Source organism: Cataglyphis hispanica, chromosome 14 (assembly GCF_021464435.1).
Source record: "Cataglyphis hispanica isolate Lineage 1 chromosome 14, ULB_Chis1_1.0, whole genome shotgun sequence".
NCBI classification, from domain to species: Eukaryota; Metazoa; Arthropoda; class Insecta; order Hymenoptera; family Formicidae; genus Cataglyphis; species Cataglyphis hispanica.
The window spans coordinates 2,193,121-2,218,258 of NC_065967.1; the positions used below are offsets into that span (position 1 = coordinate 2,193,121).

The following is a 25,138-nucleotide window of genomic DNA, read 5'->3' on the forward strand; positions in this document are numbered from 1 at the left end:
CACCTTCTCGTCGCATGACGGCCATCCTGTTTAAATCACATTCCGCCGGGTTTCGGAAGATTCGTGTCGTAGGCTCTGATCACATCCGTCTGGGTTACCGAACCACCCTCCTCTTGAGAAAACGCGAAACCATCTGCATCGCGCAGCATGCGCAATAACAAAGGTCGCAATTCGTTAATCTCTGCCATAAGAATGTCCATTAATCGGGCATGCAAGATATCACAAAATTGTAAAGTCGCGTCTAGCAATATTCATTTGATTATTTTTTTTCTTGATCTTCGAGAAATTCAAGCGAATTATAAAGATTTTAAAAGTTATTAAAAATTTTTATAAGTACGAATAAAGTACTCGAAATTATTCAAGGAATTTTTCAAGTCTATCAGTCCATCACTAGACGCGTCTGTAAGAGTTGAAAATTGAAAGTTCGAAATTGTTTTAATATATTTATCAATTTTCTAGCGCTGTTTATATAGCAAAAAAATGAAATATTTTCTAATTTTAAATCATTCTATTAATTAAAATTGTAGCAACATATATACAAAGTGTTCTAAAAGTGTCGCATTTCCTTTCGTAGATTGAACAATCTATATATTCAAGAGAACAGAATAAGAAGAAAAATGCGCGACTTACAAAACACTTGGTATATATTAATATGCATCTCGCGATTGCTAAAAAAATATAATTTTCAACTATAAAGTAACAGGTGCGAATGATGCAGGTGCGAAAATGTGCATATAGTTACCAGTTTGTCGTAAATACGTTTCTTTCGAAAAAAATAGTCAATATTTTAGGACAATACTCGTCGATGAAAATGAAGCTTGAACGAACGGACAAGAAACGAAAAGCCGTGAGAAATTAAGCGCGTGCTCAAGTGCGGAATAAAGTACGAAGAAAATACGTTAGAATCGTGATAAAATTCACCTAGTAAGAAAAATGTTTGCAAAGAGTTATAGAGTATATAGAGTTATAGGGAAGAATACGATCGCGAAGGATATATATATATAACAAGAGAAAAATTTCGTAATTCCCCGGCATATGTGAATGTCTGGAAAAGACAACTTACGTGATAGCTCCACCTCGACATTGACTCTGGAGGCGGCATTCGAGCGCCTGGTGAAAACACTTTTAACGTTTTTCAGCAGCCTCGCCGTTTCCGTCAATCTGCAAAGCCGGGCAATTCAGCAATAATTCATGGATTCTCGGCTTTGGCCAGAGAAAACACCCTCTCTCGTTCACATTACATGGACAAAACTATAACTCTTTTCTGTTTCTTTCTCTGTGTCTATCTTTCTATAATCTTGTCCTCGGAATTCTCGACCGATAGTTCCTAATTTCAACGCGAATTTTATGTAATTTCTTTCACGCCGACGTCGATTACATATGTGATAGTAAGTGCGGTGCAATTACCGTGCAGGAATTAAATAAAAAAAAGAACAAAGTGAAAATTAAACGTGAAAAATGTGAATTTACTCGCAAGGATCAATCCTCGCGATATCCTCTCCATCTAAAGAGATTAATGAAATTTAATTATAAAACATGCACATTGCTGAAAAGCTTAGCATACAAATGCAATTTAAGCGGATATATGTGTGTGTGTGTATGCATGTGTGAATAAAATAGTTATATTTACTACACGCTTATTCCGTTTAGAGAATCGTCTTGAAATACAATGAGACTTCGTGAGAAATTTATGTAACTGACATTTTAGATCGCTGTGCTGTGCTCGGCTTTTACAATGGAACATTGAACGATCATGCGATTCTATTAATCGGCGATGTGTTCTCGCTTGTCAGTAGAGAAAATATAAGTGGGAAATACACTGTGTGTATATAATACATACTACTACTGGGAGGGGTACTTACACCTCGCGATATCGGCGATGGCATGCACAGGTCTGCACGGGATACCACGGAAAAGAACATATCAAAAAGAGAGCGCATTAACAAACGGCAAATTATGCAGTATACAGTAAATATTAGTATATTAATAGAGTATATTAATATAATACACATAACGATACACACTACTAATTCTACAAGCGCTATTATTTGAAGAGAATAGTTTATGAAGTTTATTTCATATACCCCATGATTCTCTCCCAATTGCATCTTAATCATGAATGGAGGTCTGAATATCACAAAGTTAATCTAGCTCAATCAAAATATTTTTTGTGCACGTATGTATACAGAGTAAAAAAATACTAGGAGGGATTAGTTTATTACCTAAAATTACGCTAAAATACGTATTGTATGTAAATAAGGTGACGGAAATTAATTGTTCTCTTACGTAATGAACACGATGGTGTAAAAAAAATCTTTAATTAAAAATAATAGAAGCACGATATCTTGTTAATAACAATTAATAACAATATATAATAATAAAAAAAATAATATCGGAGAGATATATACATACAGTAGAACCTGCCGTATGTCATCATGTTATAGTGCATTATTTCTCATTTACATTTTTTCCAAAGCAATATAAACAATTTACTATAAATGAAAGAGAAGACGCGAAAAGTTCTACTGTATAATCTATACAATATATATATAATATGTATAATAGACAAGTAACATATTACATGTACTCAAATAATAAATATTGTAAATTAAATATTATATAATTATTAATTAATTACATCGTTCTGCATTCATTGAATATTATAATAAATATAAAAATTAAAAAATATGATGAGAAATTGTTTTTTAAATTAATATAAGTAAATAAATAAATTTTTTTTTCAAGCCAAAAACATAAATATTTCAGTTTACGCAGAAATGTGTTGGACGGATGATTCACAGAATATGTGTATATGAATATCGTTGAATATTATATCATACAAGACTTATCGCGCGCTATATGTCATATTATACTCGGAAGAGAGGAATGTATGCGAGGAAGATGTAATAATCGCAAAAACGCTTACTAGTTTGACACTTTAGGAATATACAGGATGGACGCATTGTTCAGGAAAATGAAAGTTGAAGTGTAGCGGATGATGCATGCTCGGAACGGTGCGTAAACCACGAGCCACGTGCTACAAATGGAAATACTCTCAACCTATTGCGCCTTCGTCGCGGATAGATCAAGGTCCAATATCGACTCAACCATCGCTTCGTCGACCTCGACCTGCTGTTTATAATTCATATTTATCGATTCAATTAAGAGGCAACGATATTAATAAGCGATATAAAACGATTTGTCTTTTCAATTGCGCTCCAATAAATAATTAATACATAAAAACGAGCACACAAATAACAGATGTTATTTTAAGAACATTGTTAATGATATATATGATCAAATCATATATATTAATATGATCAGATTAACGATTATTACATACATGCACCTAAATGCACCAAAAAATAAAATTTCATCTAAGGTTAGTCAGACCACCCATATAAAAAATACAAATTTATTCCATAAATATATAGGACCTAGAAAGCCATGCATAGTTAGATGTAATCTCAATCAACGCAATAGAACATATATAATTATTAGAATGGTTCATGCTTTCTTAATAATATTAAACTCTCTTTGCGATAAATACTAAACCTTTTACAGATAAATAAATTAAAATAATAAATAGATAATCTCTTTGTTTTCAAACAGCCTAAATTGTCGGTTATAATAACATAATGCAACTTTCATCTTATATTTTTTCATTTAAATGTTAAAGCCCTTTTCCCATTATCTAAAATGCAATTTGATATTCTCTATATCTTATTCTTTAATAAAAAATAAAATGAAAGCACTTACGAGCTTCTGTAATCCTGGTTATTGAATACATCACCAGGATCGGATGTCCTAATTTCATTCTCTCGGGCTGTTTCCGTCACCGATTTCCAAACTGTATTCATCACTCTGATGACGATAAAAACAATTACATATAAGTATGCAAAATATATATCCTGTATATTTAATAGCAGTTGTACTCACGCATTTACTGTAACATCTACCAGCAATACTGCCGTCGGTATTAATATAAGTCCCAGCCAGAAAACAGGCGAGGAAAATAACATTCTATCATTGCCTAACATCACAGCGCCGACGTTCAGGACAGGCCAAAAATTACTAAAACAATAAATATATATTAAAAATATATTGTGCTCTATTAACATATGGCTAAAAAAAATTCTATAATAACATATTATATAAAACATATATACAAAAAAAAGATATTTTTTCTTTTCTTACCTATATATAAGAATAAATAAGAACCAGAGTATAATAGATCCCCAGGTTGCTAAATGAGTGACCCATGTCCACGAGTTTATTATTAGACCTGCCTTTCCGCATACTGTTACTACAACATACTAATACAATAACATAAATAATTTCTCGCTTTCATAAATCTCTCTCATAAGATTACATAATTTAAAGAATGTTACATGACACTTACAGTATAAACAAAGTTTCCTAGTAGAAGATAACCGCCGTCTCTACCGTTCCCCCAAGCCACATCTTGTTTGAGAGCCATAAGCGGCAACCAATAAAGTAATGCCGAATGAAATAGTGCATTTGTAATCCATATCCAAAATATCTATAGATACATGTAAATATTTTATTTTTTCCTCTTTTTTGGAAAATCTCGATTCTAATTCCGTATCAGAATTCGTATAGAACATGTGCTTACTCTAATACTAAGGAACGAGTCGCCGTTATTCTTCGTCGCGTATAATGCTGGATGTGCTAAGCGAGTTTCTGCGGAACACACTTTATCGAAGAGACCCATAGCTAATGGAGGCGCAGCGGTAAAAACCTACGAAAAGTATCATTGAAAATTAATTTTATTCTTTAATAAAATAATATCGTATAGTTTATGAAACGTACAACGTTATAAAGTCCAATAGACCATCTTTCGAAAAGGATCTGTCCGGACCAGCCGGAATAAATGGCAAACCATAATTCGATAACATATAGACAAATGTTCTTGTAAAACGAATACAAGATTAATTTACACATTCTACTATAATTCCAAGAACCGTGAACAAATAATAGACGTTTCAGAAAACGAAACTGTGCGATGGAATAATCAGAGGCACAGGCTGCTTGAAGACCTTCGACACCCGAAATACCTACAAGAAATAAAAAAACCCGATATTTTAATAACCAAGAATATTTTCGACAAAAACTATAATATACGCTTAAATATATTTAATATTTACCGACGCCAATGTGAGCTTTCTGTATCATAGCTACATCATTCGCACCATCCCCGATTGCAAGAGTTACAGCTTTCTTGTTATTATTCGTGATTAAACCAACCACCTAAATACAAAGAAAATCAAAACAGCGACATAGTCAATGGATTAAATTTTATGCAATTACTATGCAAGTTTCCAAGTACAAATTAATAACTTTACCTCAGCTTTTTGTATTGGTGACACTCTACAACATATAACTACTTTGCAAGCTGAACATAATTCCACAAAGTCCATCCTAATGTCACAAGATAGAGCGTATTCTAACGTACTGCCATCTATAATTAGAGCCACATCGTTTTGGCATTTTAAGTCAATCCCAAAATCAAGGCAGCGCTGAATAATAACTTCTCTCGTTTTCTATAAGATATGTAGGTTTAAATTTCGTTAACCGTAAGACTCACAATTTTGATGAGTTATTTACTTACATCTAAAGAAGTTTCATTAATGACATAAAGAGGCATTCCATGTGTTATTAGCTTGCACGAGTAACCAATATTTATGGCGGTCTCCTGTTTATCTCCCGTCAACACCCAGATATTGATATCAGCTTGTAAAAGAGCTTGTATCGTTTCCGGTACCTACGAAATTGAACGAATTATAATATTCTATTATATTATAATATTCTATATTACAGAAGTATGATATTATAATTGTAAAGATATTTATCTTTTTAATGAATTAATAAAAGAAAGAGAAAAAAAGATTAAATATATTTCGTACTTCATCTTGCAGTTGATCCTCGATTGCAGTTGCTCCCAATAACGTGAGTTTAGTCTCAATAAGATTCGCAGCCTGTTCTAGCATATTTTCACGATTTATTATACTAATCGATGCTTTATGATACGATTCGCACCACCACTACCAAGAAAAATTATTAAAAATTATTAATATACATCGATATATAATATATATATATATATATATATATATATATATATATATATATATATATATATACTCGCTTCTCTAAAATAAAGTAGAGCTGATCTAACCTGATAAACATTTTCAGGTATTTCCGCGGCAGCAAAACATAGCGTCCGCAATCCTTCGGTAGCAAACATTTCCAAATGCTCTAAAGTCACTTCACGAAAATCATCTTTATGTTCTTGGTCAAGATCGTTAGTTTCTAAAGAAATTGGTGTTAATCTTTCATAGATTACAGAATCAGCTCCTTTACAAAAAATTTTAATTTTTCCCTCGGGCGTTCTTACAACCACTGACATTCGCTTCCTAGCCGAAGTGAATTCTATTACATTCAGTATTTCGTACCGAAGTGTCTCGCCTAGAGCTATGATTTCCACGTAACTGGGAGTCCGTGTATCGAACACGTAATTAAATTTACGTGCTCCATCCACTAACGCTCTTTCATCTAAAACAAAAAGAATATAACGTAAGTTAGATATACATATACACATTGTCACGTCATTACAAATATTTAAGTAAATAGCATTTACCTGGAGATGCAGCGTGATAAATTATAGAATCATCTATTTTCTCGGGAATAACGGTATGACAAACCGATAGCATGACCATAAATTCGTGAAGTACAGCCGCGTGTTCCGCTTTTTTCTTATCAATAGGATTCGAAGAGTCCCGCACAGATCTTCCTTCGACAATATCTCTAATTAATTCGCAACTGCTATCGCTCGTGCTTTCATGTTCGTTTGAAGGATTTGGCAAACTATAAAATATTCATTTTCTTGAAGAAAATGTATATTTAAATATGAATTATTATGTAGCTGGATAAACTTACTCATACAGTTTTCCACCGACTGAACATCGTTTGAATTCCATAACGTTCTTCGTAAGAGTACCGGTTTTATCCGTGAATATGTAATTCACCATTCCGAGTTCCTCGTTTAAATTACTCGTACGAGCCATTGCTGGAGTATCCGTCTCCGCGTGATACATCTCTATATCCATGTTAATAAATGTGGCTTGAACAAATCTTACCACTTCGAGCGTCACTTGCAGCGATATTGGTATTAAATTATTGAAGAGAATAATAAATGTCAAAAGATTAAACGCAAAGTTCTTGGTCATTTCCTCTGCAACAGGAAGATAGAAAAATAAATAGAGAATTCAAGTGTAGTTTTCCGCGAAATGTGCGCGATGACAGCACATACGTGTGCTTACCTTGTAAACCCAAATACCAAAGGCCGTCTCTATTGGCGTTCGTCCATAAGATGTTGAATATCGCGGAAAGAATGCACAACAGAAGAAGTATGAAAAATAGCATCAGTATCTGCGTGTTGATCAATCGATCGAGGGTAGATCGTTTCAATGGCGCTGTCGCGTTATTATTCTGCATGAGTTTCGTATCGTGCCCCGTGTATATGACTACGCCGAATACCCATCGTGTATTCCGCAACATCGCGCCACGGAGTAACAATTGATCAGGCCCTAAAGCTACGCTCCTGTGAAAGAATAATACCGCTTGTGACGTAACGACACATAGACACATTGACGCACAACGAGATGCCGGCACTTCAAGACAAGTTGAAAGACGAATAATAAACTGTGTGATATGAGACACAAAGCAAGCCTAGATATGAATGTAACTTTCGGAAACAAATAACGAGACGAATTGGCACAAGGAAAACGTGCAGCGAAACAAAGCGTACGATATATCAACACATATTATATATGTTCTTACTGTTTATTGGTCTCTCGTAAAACTCCGTGAAACTCATACAAATGCCTGTTGGGCGGTTCACACTGGACGTTAGCGCGAAAATTCATCAATTCCGCGGTATCCAAAAGATTGGCAGTGTCGGGATGAGCCTGTCGGATCTTCAGATTCGTCTCACCGTCCAGATTAGCGGTCTCTATAAAGCACATACCCTGCGGCTCCGATGATGATAACAAGACCAAATCGGCGGGAAAAAAAGTGTTGTTATGAACCTGTTAAAGAAAGCGATTCTAGCTCGAGGGACGCCGTTTGATTATTACCAAATCAATAATCCTGACAGAAACGAAAAGCAACCTTAACCACATCGCCGACAGCTACGGCGTGCCAATGTATCCACTCCCAGTGTCCATCTCGCAGCACCTCCACCTCTCTCATATTTATTTCATCGTCCGCTCTGTGCCTTTTCTAAAAATTACCATATTTTTCTTATTTACATAGGATATCGAATGAAGAAAATATGACAATTAATTATTAATGTTACAAATACGCACAACATCTTCGACTATCTCCTTCAAAGCGGACACGCTGAGGATGAAAATCAATGGAACCAATGTTGTCCAGCGTCCGGTTGGAGATACGTCTGGTATTTGCTAAATTTAAATCGGGAAGCATGTTAAAAATTTCGAACCCAGTCTCAAGATTTATCGAGAACACATGCAAAACGAATTATTTTTTATCTTGACTCTATAATAGTTGTAAGAATATCGAAAAAATCCATGCTAAAAATTTCGATAGTTTTTGTTCTCTACACCCAGTACATTTGTAACATTAGTTGTAGCTTGACAATATGGACTACCTGCATAAGTGCGATGAACAGGAAGAAACAATTGCTGTAACGACGAAATTGCTCAAACAAGAATAAAGGTATGAACGACAGAAATGAATACTTCGCAGTCGTAATGTGATTGTTTTTATATTTTGCAGGCTGATGAGGTGCATTGATAAAAATGACCCTTCCTTCACCCTCATTATACTGCGGTGACTGGTCATCATCCTGCGGGCCACCATTTTCCGCCCTTCCCGGACCAACTATAACACACGCAACAATAGCACTTGTTCATTTTATGCGTATTTTTCGAAGTAATGCGTAGAAGGATATAAAATCTATGTGTCTCTATAATGGACAGTTATTTATTTTTAATTTTCTTTTTTATTAAAGTCAAAATTATAATTAAAAGTTAAGCAGCTACTTATTTTAATTAGAGAATAAAAATCGATAATTTTACATCTTTAATATTTTTCTTATAAAAGTTTCTCCACAAGTTTCGGACTTGCTTTTTTCTGTTACAGAAATACACACTTGCAGTATAAAGGTCAATGTAAAGAAAAGAGTCACGCTACCTTATCAAAGATCATAAGAATACATTGTGCCCAAGAAAATGACACTTGCATTGTATATGCACGGATATTTCTTTCTCTTATAGTCTCTGATTATATAATGCTCTGCTCACGAGCAGTGAACTGACAGTTGTACTGCGACGTGAACGATACACAGGAAATGATCGCTATAAAAGTATCATACGCGACACGCTAAACTTTGAAGACAAATAATATGGGACATAGGTATTTCCGATGCGCTATTTATTTTCTCTAACAATCTGCATTTGTCATCTAGCGCGCGTGTAAAACAATATATTGATTTTACAAATTATTATAATTCTCTACATTTCTTTATTTCTCAAAAAAATTAAATAGAAATCATATATATTTTTGATAAAAAATCAAAATCTATAGCTTTCACACATATATTTCATAAATTAATATTTACGTGTGTATCGAGAAGAATAAAACAATATATTAAAAACTAACTGATAATATATAAATATATATATAAATATAAATATATTAATCTAAAAGATGTAATCTATTTTTTTCTATTATTTATATAATAATATCGCTCAAATTTGTAAATTTACACAGATGCTAAAATTAGTAGCTATGATTCGAGAGAGGATAAGATATAACACTGTTATAACAAAAAAAAAAAACAGATAAATGCTCTTATGATTAACAAACTATTTAATAATTCAATCATATTGTAATAATATAAATGTATCTAATCTATAAGGGATTAGATATAAAAAGTTGTTTTAAAATTAATCAATTACGATAAGAGTAGATAAAAACACAATATCAATATATGCCGATACTATATGTTTACTTGTATATACAAGCCAGATATATTTCTCAGAATTAACATAAGAAATATACTTTCAAAAAAAATTCTTGTTTGATTATAACAACACTGTTATTAATTTTAACTGTATATTACGAGACATGTAACACTGATATAAAAATACTTATCAAACGAGAGTGTAGTATGATGAAAGTGCCTCTTTAAAAAGCACTTGTTTTTGATAGTATCAAGTTGTCGAGCATTAAGTTATCGTAGATCAACCTTGAAAATTTCCCAATATACACATCGCTCGATATGTATAAACGCGAGAATCATTTACACAATTATGAGCAATGATAAATTTTCAATATTTTTTATTTGATCAATTTTTATTCCGACTTACGAGTCTGAGCATGCAGATAAAGATGCACACGGGATCTGAGCTCGTTGAACCATTGCACCAGCTTCGTGGCCGCGACTTCCATGATCGCTCGTCGTAAATGTCAAATTTCTCACACATGTATATGTATACTTATGTATACATATCTCACATGTCACCGAGAAGCGCACTACATCCGTCCTGATTCATATTTAATTCCTGCGAATACGAGAACGTCTCACACGTGCACGCGAATCAGAGTTACGACCGGATCGGAGCATCCGTGGCGGCACATCGAGTAGGAAGCCTGTCCGCGTTAGTCTTGGTAGTTAAATCGCCTCTATATACAGACAGTATATATGTATACATATAAGCCTCAATAATAAATAATTCCCCTTAATTGCATCGATCGCCGCGACGTGCGTCGTGCCGTGCCATGATGCCAACGTTGAAGCCGGACACGAGACATATATCAGATACGTTGTTATTCGCCACCGTGTCCATTTCACGGTTAAAATTCGACACGACCTCAGCCACGTCTAGTGGCACTTTTGAGGTTATGTTATGCCGCTCAAGCGCGATCAAATCAACACGTTCGCGAACAACGAGAGATGATCACCGCGAAACAGCTGATTTTACGGCTCAATTACTGTCATACACACGTGGAACGAATGCCGAACAATAAATGATGCGAATGCTTTCGTGTGAAAAAAAAATTCAACATGACACAGTCCCGCGACGACGTTTGACATCACGTGCTCACAGCGCTGTATATATGTATGTACAGCTGTGCACGTTATACCGGGTGAACTTTAGACTGAAAGAGAATTTTACTTGGTGTTAAAAGATAATGTATTAGATGTGAGACACTATGTATAATGTGACATTTAGGAGTTAAATTAAATTACTTATGACAGATAAATCCTATAATATATACCTATAACATAATTAATTAAAATTAATTGTCAATTGACAAATAATATGATGAAAATATCACGAATATAACAAAGCAGAATGCGAGATGTTTAATTATGCCGGTTATATTGATTTTCCAAACCTCTCTCCCCTCCTCCCGTACCCACCGTATTCTACAGCGATAACGTAATGACGCACTTCTCCATATGTTTTTATTCAGGAGATAACATAATTGCGTAATATATGTATGGTTTCGCAATAGTGGAGTGTCGCATAATCCAAGCGTTATATATCTCATCTCGCTACGGCAGGCTGACACGCGAAGCGTTTGCGCTCGTTTATTCGACAAGCGTCTCGTCGATTAGCATTTCCGTCGTGTGCACATTTTGTTTTTCTGCGCACTTAAGGCAAATTATAGAATATCCGTCCATGTATTATTAAAATTAATATTAACGTTAAAGCGATATACTTATGTATGCAATTAGCGAACAATAGCGAAAAAGAAATTGAACATTTGCATTTATATTTGCATTTATATGAAAGGAAAATAAAGTTACGTGACACATAGTCTTTTCAGTCTTCTATTTCGCATTAAAAAAGAGAAAAGATATTATAAAAGATTAAACAAATTCAAAATGTTACGCGCTTAAAAAAATGCAATTTTTTTTTTCGAATTTAATTAAGAAATTGTAATTTTGTTTACGCTAAATTTTTTTCAATTTTTTATAGAATTTATAAATAGATTTAGATTTTATAAATATACACAGACCTGTAAAACTGAGAGAAGATTGTGTCAGGGAAATAGGAACAGCAAAAGTAACAAAAATTGAATTATTTATAAAACGAGTATCTAATTTGTATTCAATCCTGCATTTTAACGATGCGATACAAAATTTCTTGCCCTACAAATTATTTTTTTTTTTTTTCACACACAATCTGATATTCACAAATTAACTTCAATAATTTAATTAAATCCGAAAATAAAATCAGTCGTTCGTTCAAACAAATTTCAGACGTGATATTTATTCCCTACTCCAGGCATCTCTCAACGCACTATATAATCTCTTAAAATTCTTTCCCTTTTTAAAGTCCCTTCACTTCCTAAAAATATCCTAGACATAAAATACTAATCGAGTAAAAAAATCGAGGATGCGAGACTAATATCCTAGACAAACACGGCGTATCGGCAAGTCTCGTCTCCGGCGATCGATCGAACGAGCTCTCTTTCAAGGAGAGATGCCAGGTCTGTAGCACATCCGGCCGCCCGGCAATCGATCTCTCACCTTTTTCCACCGTGCGAAACAGGAAACGTTTCCTCATACATGCACTCACGTTACTTCCACACGTAACTGTCTAGACGATATGACTCGACGCGATACGGTTTGGTACGCGGTCCAGTCTCTCTCTTCCGAGTCGGAATAACGATCCGTCCGAGAGTCTACTACGTCATCGCACGTTGGAAGGATCCTCCTCTCTCTTGCCACACCCCTGCCGACGATGATGACACGTCCTTCGATGCACGTGCGTTGTTAACGCGCACACGCGCCGCGACATCGATCGCGTTACCGGGAAATCCGCACGCAGGACATGCCGCTGTTAAATGTGGTACATCCAATGCAGCGTCTCAGGATGCTGTTTTTTTTTTCCCCTTATGATAATTGTCGCACCTTTTTTTCGCGACGCAATCCCTTGCTTAGATGCCCATACACGCATGCCCCGAATCGCGAAAGGGACGGGCCGTAGCTGCGGATGCATCGAAATTAGTGATAACAGAAATGGAATATAACTTTTTAATCGTGATTGTAAGGATAATTTTGCAAAAAATATCCAAAGATTTTAAAACCAAAGTAAGAAAACCAAAATTCTTCGGTCTCGTGGTTCATTTATCTTTTTTTATAGCTTCATCTTCTTTATCATTTTATTATTTTTGCACAAGGCTTGGCGCCTGCAGCCGATGCGGCACTGCCCGAGAGGTTGCCGGACAAAATGCGTCAATGAAATGTTCACGTGTTGTATCGCAAAACGCATGCGCCCATCGATGGCAACAAGTTGGTGTCAGCACCGATCGTGCTCTGGACGCAACCGGGGCTGCGATCCGAAACCAGAGCATGGAAGAGCGTGTGACTATATAAGTTATGTTATCGATAGGCCAAGGACACCGCCGATGACGCGCCACAAGGGGGTGATTCTCCATTACAACTACTTAAACAGCTCGACACTGTCAGCAAACACTATACGAGATAGAGTTTATTTTACGTTTTGAAAAATATAATTTTTACAACATTGAAACGTTAGAGTGCGTGCACACAAAATTAAAATTTTTTTTTTAATTTTTCAATATTTAATTTTTTTTTTTTTTTTTAACCAAAATATCAAAGAACTTTCATAGTTTCCTAATTAAAATGCATTGAAATTGAGAACTTAGGTAATGGAATATACTTGTTCGCTTTGATGTAGATTTTACGATAACAGTTTAATTTAGAGTTTACCTAGTAGAGTTATAAACTATGTATAAGTACCTTTTACTTTAGAATTATGTACGCGCTGAAGGTCTTCAATGAATAAATTTACTCGACTTACCCTCGGAAGTCGACTCGGGCGATCCGGTCTCCTGGAGCTCGATGTGCTCTCGCGCTCTCCGTCTGCTGCTACTACGCGTGACAGGATCCACACGGAGACCGATGTTGTCGACATTGTCGATGTCCCCGAGATCGATGGGACTGCCGATGATGAAGGGCCCGGCGGATTCTTGTTGCGCGCCGTCGTTCGCCCGATTGCTCGCGGGCGACGCGTTGTTACGAACATCGTTGTCGTTGCCGTTGTTGCTGACATTGTTGTTGTGCAAGGGCGTGCCGTCCATATGAGGTATAGAAGAGAGGTCCGGCGGTGTGAAGGGTCGCAACGGGCCAGGGCTGGGAACCCGGGGGTTCCCCCTGGCAATCGGTTGCATTGACTGTGCCGGCGCCTGAAACAAGTCGGCGACACCGACCAATTTTTATATATGTCATCTAACTGTATATACGCGTGAAATGCGTGATTCGTGACGGCAGTAAAGAAGAAACAATATGCGTGAAAGAAATTCAAATTAAATTCATTTCAAGTACTCGTCTTTGAAAATTTTTTTCATTTCTTAACTGATTACTTATCGATGTATTTATTTCGATGAGTATTTCTTCTATTTCTCATATTTCTCGGAATCTATAAAAATCTGTTATAATGAAATCGGTGATTATTCCTAATTAAGTATATAAGAATGACATTCCTTCGTAGTGATACATAGATCGTATAAACACGTCGCGAGTATATATGTGATAGAGCGTATCTAGAATATATCCGACGACCCTGAAAGGAATCGTTCTTGCTGGTCTCACACGGCACGTACGTCACGGTTCATTCACCCGCTATTGTTTCATATATATCATGTATATATATGATGTCGTAGTTCGATTTCTAGAAACATTCCGCCTCGACAAGTTAAAATTGATTGAGCCTCGGTAGCTCGATTTATTCGTTTCTCTCAATTGACCGAAATTGACAGCTTTCGAAGCGAAATTGTTGAGTCAGAGAGAACAAGGGTCCGAAAGTTTCCTACATAAATCAAAATTATATTCACATTCTAGATTATTTAAATATTAAAGCAACAGAAAAATTAACTTTTTTTTGTCGCAAATTTTTTAGATTTTTGATCAAATTTTTATTTATCAAATTTTTTTGTCGTGTTACAATATCGAAAAAAAATTAAAAAAAAAATTAAATTAAAAAAAAAACTCCAAGATTCTTTCAAAGATAATCTCATAATCAGTTGTAAGATAATAACTATTTGAATTAACATTCAGCCATTTAATTCGCCTGTTGTCTCTAGACTTAACAGTAAACGTAAAAATACATTGTCATAGAATTATATTATATTTGATGATGCAAAAAATGCCGATGATTCTTAGCAACGGTAAATGATGAACGGTATTCAACAATAATACATGCAGATAACTTGTAAGAATGTAACTAATAGCTTATTTGTGTATATATTATGCACATATAGACACATATGTTTGATTTATGCGAATGTAAGCGAAATCATTTGAGCGAAACGCAGCGCAAGGGAGATATCATTGACGACAAATATATAGCAAAGTAATAAGTAGATTTAATTGGATAACCTTGTATGTTCCGTTTAATGAATATCTCTTAAGAGAAGAATTATAATTTTATTTAACAAAAGTAATGTGTCTCCTTCAGGAACGTAAGTTTGCTTTTCGACGAAGCACAAAATAATCGATCGCGTGCATTTCCACGGTCGCATTTTCCCGCACTAACGATAAGAAATCTTCGAAATAATAATATCAAAGTAATTATTATGTAAAGGTCGACAAACATATGTTGCGTTAAAGCGACATCGGAAGATCTCATCGGTCTTTTCGTTATTTTTCAATATGCAACCTTGATCGTATTTCAAGTACAACGCGCATCGAAAGTAGATAAGCACATGTGATATGAAAATCAGAAACATCGTATATAACGAAAAAAAAAATTTTATAAAGATGTTTTTTGTCTTTGTCGCCTTTTACAAAATTGCGGTAACTCGTTTCGCAAATATATATATAAAAATGCGATGTCGAGATAAATCAGGCATTAATCAATTTTTCCGTTAAACCACGTAGCATAAATAAATATACAGAGTGCCAGTAAAACAAGACAAATTTTGAGTGTTTTTTGATAAATTTAGAATTTGTTTTAACAGCAAAACGTGTCAGTGACAAATCTATCGCCAGCTATCTCACTTACGCAATATTTGTACGGCTAAATATATGGCTAAATATTTTCAACTTATCTAGATAATATGAGATAAGCGATTACTTATCGAGCGATTACTAGTTTACTTAGTAACGAAATTACTTAGTAATGAAATCATAATTATTATATTATATTATCTCTGTGATAATAGATTACTCACTACTATTAAACGCGTCGTCCGAGGCTGATTTTTAGACCTCGTTTTGAAATCTCGATTGGTTCCTCGTCTTGGCTCGTCAGACTTATTGCCTAATCTTATCGTTGATTCGTGATTGGCAATAATTCATCATTTGGGAAGCTTGCCAAAGAGCTTAAATAAGCTAAGTAAATCGCCCGATGATCGTTGGGAATTGTTTCATTAGATGCTTCGTACACTTTGATGTAATACACACGCATATATAACAGAGTACTAGATAATATATATTTGACAGAGTAATATATATTTGGGGCTAATATTGCCGCTCATTAATTGTTCCGATATCACATCCAGGAAGTGATAAAGAAAAGATCGAAAATATAGATTTCCAACGAATCGATAGATATATCTTTATCTTCCATTTCGCAGAAAGTTGCGAAAATGATGGAAGACTTGCGTGTGATATATTAATTAACGAAGATGATTGCTTGTTCAAGAATGATAGCAAAAAAGTAATCCGACAGATGACTGAGAATTTCACTTTCATCAATAGATTACTGAATTTTTATGATCAAGAGGAACAAGATAAAAAAATGTAAAGCTACTTATGATTAGAAATTTAAAAAAAAATTTAATTGTTTAAAAAACTAATTGTTTAAGGCACTTTTTTACATGCGCGATGACATCGGCGCGTTTTATGTTCTTTTATAATAATTTTTATTTTATTTTATAAGACAATAGTAGTTTAAAATGCTGACCGTACTCCACTTAATTTCACTTGCAAGATTGTAATTGTCATTTATTAAAATCTATTTAGGTCTATTACGTCTATTAAAAATCGTTTGAAGTCCACAATAACTGCAACATTCGCAATAAATATTTTACAAAAAGAAGCTTCTTTCTTTGAAATGAAAAATCGTCAAATGTGTCGACAAACATGTTTCCATCATAATCAGAAAAAGGCACTTATCACTGATGATGAAAAACGAACAACCATCGGTGCACGCACTGGTCGACACTGCGAGCAAAACTGTACTCGCGCGCGCCAATTGCATCGATTTAATTTTTTCCGTGAATTTCTGCGAATTGTGAGCGTCATAGAGGGGTGGCCGTAATTTATTTTAACAACAAATATTGCAAATATTTAAATTTTCTAATCATCGTGTACAGGATATCGAGACGATGACAGGGCGGCATTGGATGCGCGGGAGCGGCTTTTTCACGGGAGGAAAGTCCAGAAGTCACTGTTAGAAATCCAACGTGATAGTAGCAAGGTACGGCCAATAGGAGCGAGCGAACCGATCGATAGCACAAGACACGAAGTTTCGACCTGATAAGATCAAGATTTCTATGGCGCGACCTGGCTGTCTGTTCGTGTATATCGTTGTATCGCGACTGTAGCAAATATCTGCGGCTGTCTTCGACAGACAGGTCTTTGATTGGGATGGCTATCACCCTCAACGATCTTATCTCTTTGTCAATATAAGGAAAAAAAGAAGTGCATTTTACAATTTATAATTTTCAGAAAAATAGATCTAATTAATTTTAAATTTTTATATCTTAAACTATTATTTTTTCCTATATATATAGAAAAAAATTATAGACATTTTATATTCCGCGAGACATTCTAAATTGCGAGATAATATTTTACATAATTATTGCGTCATGAAAAAATTATTCGTCTGAGCATTTTTGAAAAACTGATATTGATCCTTTATTTGAAAAAAAAAATACGAAAACAAAAGGAATGAGAAACAAACTTATTCAAAAAAATAATAACAAATTTATTGGAGAAAATTAATTTCCAAACCTGAGTCACAAACTTATAAGTTATTAATTAGAGTTATTTTATTTCTATCCTCGTGATTGAATACGACTTCATGCGACGCCTGTCTAATAGAAGTATCGATGACGTAAGCCCGCAATCAAATAAGATTTCATTGATTGTCGATTATATAATTCTATTAACATTTGTATGTGCGAGTAATAATTCTGTATCTTTAATAAATAAAGAACATGTGATTATCTTATATACAATTGCTTCGTTTAAACTTGGATAGAACTTCGATCGCATTAAACTATAATTTGCAGTGATTATTCTCATTCACAAAGTGCATAGATCTGAAATAGAAGATCTGAAATAGAAGCTATTGTCTATAACTTATTCTCGTCGCGTATTAACATAACATTATTAGCTCAATGAGGAAAATTACACATCATAAAACTTGTGGCAACTTCTGCAATAATGGGAAAGGCACATATCTGCAGCGCAAAACATCAATAACGCAAATACGATACCAAGTAGACGAGCAACGTCACAATGAACGGAAGAGCGATGATAGAGTGCAAAATGGTCGATATTATCGATGCTCCTTTCGCGGCAAGGTCATCATAGATCGGCCAGGATCGTTGGCGGTAAAGAAACGTTGAATAATTGAATTCTATCGAGTTGATAATGAGACCCCGAAGCGCGGCTTATGCGTCATTTCTGTCGGATATATTATGAAAGGACGCCCTTTTATAGGAGCGAGCGGGTGTCATTAAAACACGTGTGTCCCCTTTTAAAAGAGCATTCATACTCGGCAGTCGGAAATGTCGATTCCCCAGAGTGGTGCTCCTTTTTCGCGTGCAAAATAGCAAAGTAACTTGCCTCTATACTTGCCCGACTTATCGAGCTGACCGATCGCAAATTAACACTTCCGTTATGCCGCGACGCTAATAAGTCGACATAATTAACGTGACATGGAAAACGCGATGCAAAACATGATCTTCATAGTATATAATTTTCTTTCTTTCAGCATAATGTAAAGACTTAACTGACTTGTGCTCTATTAATTCGCTTATTAAGCGTTAAATTGTTTAATTTTTTTAATGTACTGTACAGTTTCAATTATAATAAAATACTTCATATATGTATCTTCGAACGCGATATTGGCATTTCGGATCTAACGAATATTAAACAAACAGAGTTAGAATTAAACAAAATCTTTTAAATTGAACAAAATGAGGCTACGAAGAGGCGCGGCTGTCAACCTGATCGCGTACGAGCATTGATTTCGCAGAAATATTGCACGTGTGTACGTGTTTGCAATTGATAATGAGGCGAATCTATCGATAGGCCGCACGTAATGCCACACCCTTCCTCGAAATGAGGCCGCATGACCTTTGCCATTATCAGAAGGGCTGATAGAGCAAAATTAGTTTACAGGATTGCTTCTGAACGAATATGACCGTTAATTAGTTTGTCGCAAATTTTATGATCTACCTTTATCTACCTGTATCTACCTTTATTCATTGCTATGAACAAAATTATCCGTATGATAATTGTAATATATTTATGTAAACTTTTATCCAATAATAATATATTTAATTTTAATGTATATAATTTGCACTAATTTTTTCACGGAAAAAATTACATACACATTTCTTAGACAGTTGTAATCAATGAAGGATGAAAAAATCAAGGCAAGATTTCGCACAGTGAACTAAAACTTAGTCAAAGTCAATATGCAAGCTTGTACACAGTAATAAACAATCGCACTTACGAAACTTCAACCGAATATAAGTCGATTATATAACCCACCACCGCTATCGCGTAACACGTCTTCGTTACTCGCGTATTATTTCTGTAAGCACAGTCCGCAAGTTTAAATCCAACAATTTGAGACTCGCGTGACATTACTCGTCACGTTATCCGTCAATGGACGAAATTCGTGCGTGCGCTTAAAGAGAAAGAGACAACAATCTTTTCACGTGGCGATCTTCTCTAGCAAAAAGCTTTTATCGGACATTTGGGTCAAGTGTCCAGCCGCACCCCATAAAATCACACAAAATTCGTCGACCCTGTTCAGATATCATTTATCTTTCTGGCTATCTTTGTGAACTGCTAATGAAAAGCGATTGTTAGCATTAGGATACGCCCAGTCCGATGAGTATCTGTTATGCTATTCCCGAAACTGTACCCGCGGAAGAACCACGCAAACGTAAAGTACGAATAGTATACGTCATCGTGAGATTGGCACGTTTAAACAAATATTCTCCAAGAATAATTTCACGATTGAATACTTTTTGAAAAATAAACAAGACTCTATTTAATGTATTTATTTATTTTAAAAATGTATGTTTAGCCGAAAGTTTTGCACAAATTTTTCTGAAAAAAATTGATTTTCCGGATCCTCGCGTTCTTCTAATTTCTCAATAATTCAGTTATTGTAAATTGGCTTTAATCGTGCGTGTCGAGAATACAGAAAGCGTACTTGTGAAACTGGCATTCGCGAAATATTTCGATTGCCAACTCGAACAACTGTAGAGATTACTTAGAAACAGGTTGAATAAGAATGGCAATGTCGAGCAACACGTTGTATCAACACGATTACAGGTGTATTATCAAAGTGTGACCGGATTTAATTCTGTAAACATTGAATACATAGTTGATTCGCATGAAAAATGGCATTTAAAATGCTGAACCATCATCCCATGTTATTTGCGCTGTATCATTCGCTTTAAAAAGGCAATTAAAAATTTTAATAGAGTTAGCAATTTACATTTAACAAAAGTTTTCTTTTTCTTGAAATTTAATATAATTAGAATAAATTAATAATATATGGTTCCCTCATCTTTGTGCATTTTTCTATGTATTTTAAAGTCTCAGTCCGTATTTTTCATAAAAATAAAAATTGAAAATATTTTCATAAAATTAAGAATTAATTTACTGTGAGACTCGTATATATAAATATATTTATGTATATTTATATATTTATAAATTTGACATGAAAGATGCGGAAAGAGAGAAGATAACTACGACATTAAATTCATGAAACATGCCATCATAACAGCCGCTTCCATTCTTTATAAAAATAATTTAAGATAATTAGGGCTAGATATAATTATATAAAATGGAAAACTGGGCAATGTTTAGCTCACGCAAAAAGAAGCCTATTCCCCGTACCGCACAATTTCGGTATTAAAAATACGTGAATAGGATGACAAAGGCCATGCTAATTAATTTGCCCAGAATATCGCTTAATAGTCACGAGCTTGATATACATATATACACACACACACACACACACAATAATATATATAATAAGACAATAATATATATATATATATATATATATATATAACTTTTTTTAATTAGAATAGAGAGTAAATTTTTGTTTTAGGACAGTATACCACAATCAGATCATACACGCACGCACACTCACAAAATATAACATAATAATTAACTAATTAAAATCAAGATATGAGAAAAAAAGGAAATATAATTCTATATTCAATATAGAGGCGAATTAATTTTGCAGTGAAACAAGATATATACATAAAAAGCGTAATTTTTCTTTCTCAAGTTCCAAGAGACGCGATGTCAAATGATTCTTACAAGCACCAATCGCATCTGTAATTTCATATGACAATGAATTTTACAGATAACAGAAAAGACAAATTTGAAATAAAAATGATGACATGGAACTGTGAAGTTATATTATTATTGAGACTCAATAAATGTCATGATTAAAAACACTTCTTGATAATATTTGCGATTATCTCGTCGCATAATGCAGGATTACCGTTTGCTTAATTTATACTCCTTTTTATTATAATCAAGAGTTATACCAATTCTGAAATGTAACGTGAAATCGGACTTGAATTTTTCCACGGGAAGTAATTTTACGCTAACAATAAGCATGCCGAAGCATTCTCGAGAATGTAAGTCGTACAGTGCTCCGGATTTAACGCGGCAGCCGTTTTTATCGATCATTTAGAGCGTCATAGTTATTTCAAGGCTGCAGATTCAGATTTCTGAACGAAAAAAGTGATCTAGCAATTTTATTGTTACACATCGTTTATGTTTAAGGGTCGCTATATTGGGAGAAAGTATCGGTACTTCGACAACACATTTTTAGCGGAAACCTCTATTTATCCTCGTTTAAACAAATGTGAAGTTAATAATATTCAATAGGAGGCCTCAATACATTCGAGATATTAAAAATTTATTAAAATAATTGTAGTATATATTGTATATACTACGTAGTAATATATATATAATACTACTTATATTACTTATACTACTTATATTATTTTAATATACTTATATAAGTATATTAAAATAATTGCTTCAAGAGGTAAAAATATAATACTTTATACAATTTCACGATACCCATTTTAATAAATAAATAAATAATGATAAATAAATAAATAATTTAATTAATAAATAATAATTGTGCTTCAGAAATTTTTAATTTATCTCGTTCGTCGCGATCAATGCTACAAATATTCAATATATTTTGACGAAAGATACTAGAACGATACGTAAATTATATAAAGGTACCGATAATGCATAAAATTTAAGTATGCCCGGCTGTGCTTGCACAACGGTATGTCAAGTCAGGGAGATCGATGCATTATGCAACAAGTAGTCAGTTGCCAGTGCACGTTACGCTCAGGGCGATAATCACAAGGAAATTCCACAAATATTCAGGCAATATTGCCGAGAGAACATTCCCGCGCAAACTGATAGAATATCTCCCTTCCGGTATATCCTTGGCTCTATCAATAGCGAACATATAAATTTATCATTAAATTTATTATCCAAAGTGTTTATGAAATAATTCAACTGTCGTCATGGAAGATGAAAAGCTAACTGTTAAATACGCTCGTAGTTATACGAGTAAAGTGTGCTCTGTCAACTATAACCATTTATTTAAATGATGATTATAGAGAATATATTATTCTTTAATTATTATCAAAGTATGTTTTATTGAAAGATGGAAAAGAGAATGGATTCTCTCTGTCAAACTATGTTAATTTCTACCTTTCTCTTCCCTCTCATTATATTTGCATTGCATTACATATTTTATATCTAATTTAATATTAATGATGAGAGTTCTTAAAGTTCATGTTTTTTTTTCACATTGGTTTTTAAAAATAAAAGCTGAATTTATATTTTTTTCATTCAATCTCAATAATATATAATATAGAACACGATAATGGCACTTTGTATAAAGTCAGCTGGCTTTATTGATGTCACGTATATACGAGTATATATATATATATATATATATATATATATATTTCTGAGTCGAAGTAAAACTCTAGAAAAAGAAATAAAATGCATTTTCTGCTGCATCATTACGAGGGATTATTCTCCCATGCATTATATTAGATGTGCATATAATCTGAAATCTATTCATGTGTGTATGTGTGTGTGCGCGTGATATCACATCAAGTACGCGTAAGCCGTTCTAAGACACGATAAGAATGTCAAGGATAAATATTTACATGGGCCTAATAAATATTTACGAGGGCAATTATTCATTAGTATGACTTTGTTTCGATCTTGTATTTAAAATAGAGAAAATGGAAAAAGGTAGTTATCTTACAATTAGTAGAGCCCTTATGATATCTCAAATATAAACAATTGTTACTTTGCAGATAAATAATAGATGGATAAATAACGAATGGATTGTGAACAAAATCTAGATTAATAAGAACATGTATTTAGCATCCTACATATAGAGATTTGACAAAAAGTAATTGAAAAAAAGTTAATTATAAAAACTTTAGAAATGCTTATTTATAAGGTAAAAAAAAATCGCCTTATTCGTGTCGCAGCTAAGGCGACGCGATTACTTCAAATCCGCCACTGACATTTACATATCAAACGCAACAACGGTCATACGCGTCCTTACGTGGGCGCCCTTCGCCCTATATATATGTTATGTGCACTTGACATCTCCCACTGCCGCATTCTAACCTCAAATCTTATCACACACATATGCACACACATACACGGGCTATATAAGGCAGGAAGCAAAGGGAAGAGAAAGAGAGAGAGAGTGAGGGTGAAAGAAAAAGAAACGAAAACTACACTCACCCGTGCGTAGTCGCGTGTCCGCATTGACTATGCCGTCGCACACATATCGCCAGCTCGTCAGCATTTCACAGCGTCGGGAGATAAATCCGCGCGTACTCCAAGGAAATGTCACGCACGCACTCACGCACACGAGCGCGCTCACACGCGCGCGCGTGCGACCTGTCGTTTCGCAGGCCGCGGCGCATTCGGTCGCATGGGGGAAACGCGCGTCGTTCGAGCGAGAGGTGAGAAACAACGAGGACACAACGAGGAGCGAGGACGGCGACTACGGAGAGGACGCGTGCCGATTCGAATTGCCGCGTTCGCGCGCGCGATTCGCGGCGGCAAACTGTTGCGAAAACTCGCGAGCGCTTCCTCGACAAGATCCCCGCGCGTTCCTCGTCGTAGATGAGTTATGTCCCGACTAGACTTAGGCACTGACACTGTAAAGACTCTTGCCTCGACGGCGATGTTACGCGGATATTTATTATTAACTCTCTTCGGAGCCATAGGCGGGAAACACGGCCGTCCGAGATCGCGCCGCGCCATCGGCCGACACTGAACTCGCGTTCACCAGGTGGCAGCAGAAATCGGCTGGTTGAGGATTGTGTTCGAAAATCTATCGTCGAAATAAATTAATGTTTGAGCGACCAATCAGGACCAATAAGAGAATCTTTTATCCTGATTGGTCAATCAAACATTAATTTTATTTTATGAATTTTTGAAAAAGATTTTTCGAATACAACCATGGAGAGCGATCCGGGGATCCGGGCCCCGGACCGTATCACAACGCGAAGTTGCAGCCATCAAAAATTTTAGAATGAAATATATTCTGGGTAAAATCCCCCCGTGTATTATTTAATATAAAATTTTAATTTCTAGACTAGTTTTTTTCAGATATCAAATGCTAAAATACTAAGAAAAATAATGAAAAATAATTGAAGAATAATTCTATTCAAAAATATAACACATTTTTGACAGAGTCAAAAATCACAATTAGAAATTTTATCACTTTAAGAAATTATGTGTTTTCTGATATAGACTACGAAT

The 25,138-nt window shown here is 34.7% G+C and overlaps 1 protein-coding gene across 8 annotated transcripts; it reads right to left on the minus strand.

Annotated features, from left to right (window-relative positions):
- LOC126854394 (probable phospholipid-transporting ATPase IA) lies at nucleotides 1–24,527 on the minus strand. Of its 8 annotated transcripts, none has more exons than XM_050601052.1 (22): nucleotides 24,110–24,526; nucleotides 13,890–14,274; nucleotides 8,696–8,928; nucleotides 8,391–8,489; nucleotides 8,194–8,304; nucleotides 7,864–8,111; nucleotides 7,344–7,624; nucleotides 6,961–7,255; nucleotides 6,662–6,888; nucleotides 6,200–6,576; nucleotides 5,928–6,065; nucleotides 5,633–5,785; nucleotides 5,367–5,564; nucleotides 5,169–5,271; nucleotides 4,834–5,078; nucleotides 4,637–4,762; nucleotides 4,403–4,543; nucleotides 4,198–4,316; nucleotides 3,940–4,074; nucleotides 3,760–3,864; nucleotides 1,064–1,161; nucleotides 1–181 (listed from the first exon to the last, which is right to left on the minus strand). In XM_050601052.1, exons 1-22 carry the CDS (start codon nucleotides 24,131–24,133, stop codon nucleotides 36–38), a joined length of 3,987 nt encoding a protein of 1,328 aa, XP_050457009.1. In that variant the 5' UTR covers nucleotides 24,134–24,526; the 3' UTR covers nucleotides 1–35. The 8 variants fall into 8 exon arrangements, with proteins under 8 accessions (XP_050457009.1, XP_050457015.1, XP_050457011.1 ...); XM_050601058.1 differs by lacking the exon at nucleotides 1,064–1,161 and adding an exon at nucleotides 1,863–1,894 and having other exon boundaries at nucleotides 1–133; XM_050601054.1 differs by having other exon boundaries at nucleotides 13,890–14,262; nucleotides 24,104–24,526.
- Between the last annotated feature and the right edge of the window lie 611 nt (nucleotides 24,528–25,138).

What these genes read in the sequence shown, in the direction of transcription:
- LOC126854394 (XM_050601052.1), bottom strand. Translation starts at nt 24,133, where the DNA reads ATGCGGACACGCGACTACGCACGG. An exon ending in GCCCGAGTCGACTTCCGAGG is followed by an intron (nt 8,929 to 13,889) that starts GTAAGTCGAGTA and finishes CGTGTGTTATAG; the next exon opens with TTGGTCCGGGAAGGGCGGAA. An exon ending in AGGATCAACTGCAAGATGAA is followed by an intron (nt 5,786 to 5,927) that starts GTACGAAATATA and finishes TCAATTTCGTAG; the next exon opens with GTACCGGAAACGATACAAGC.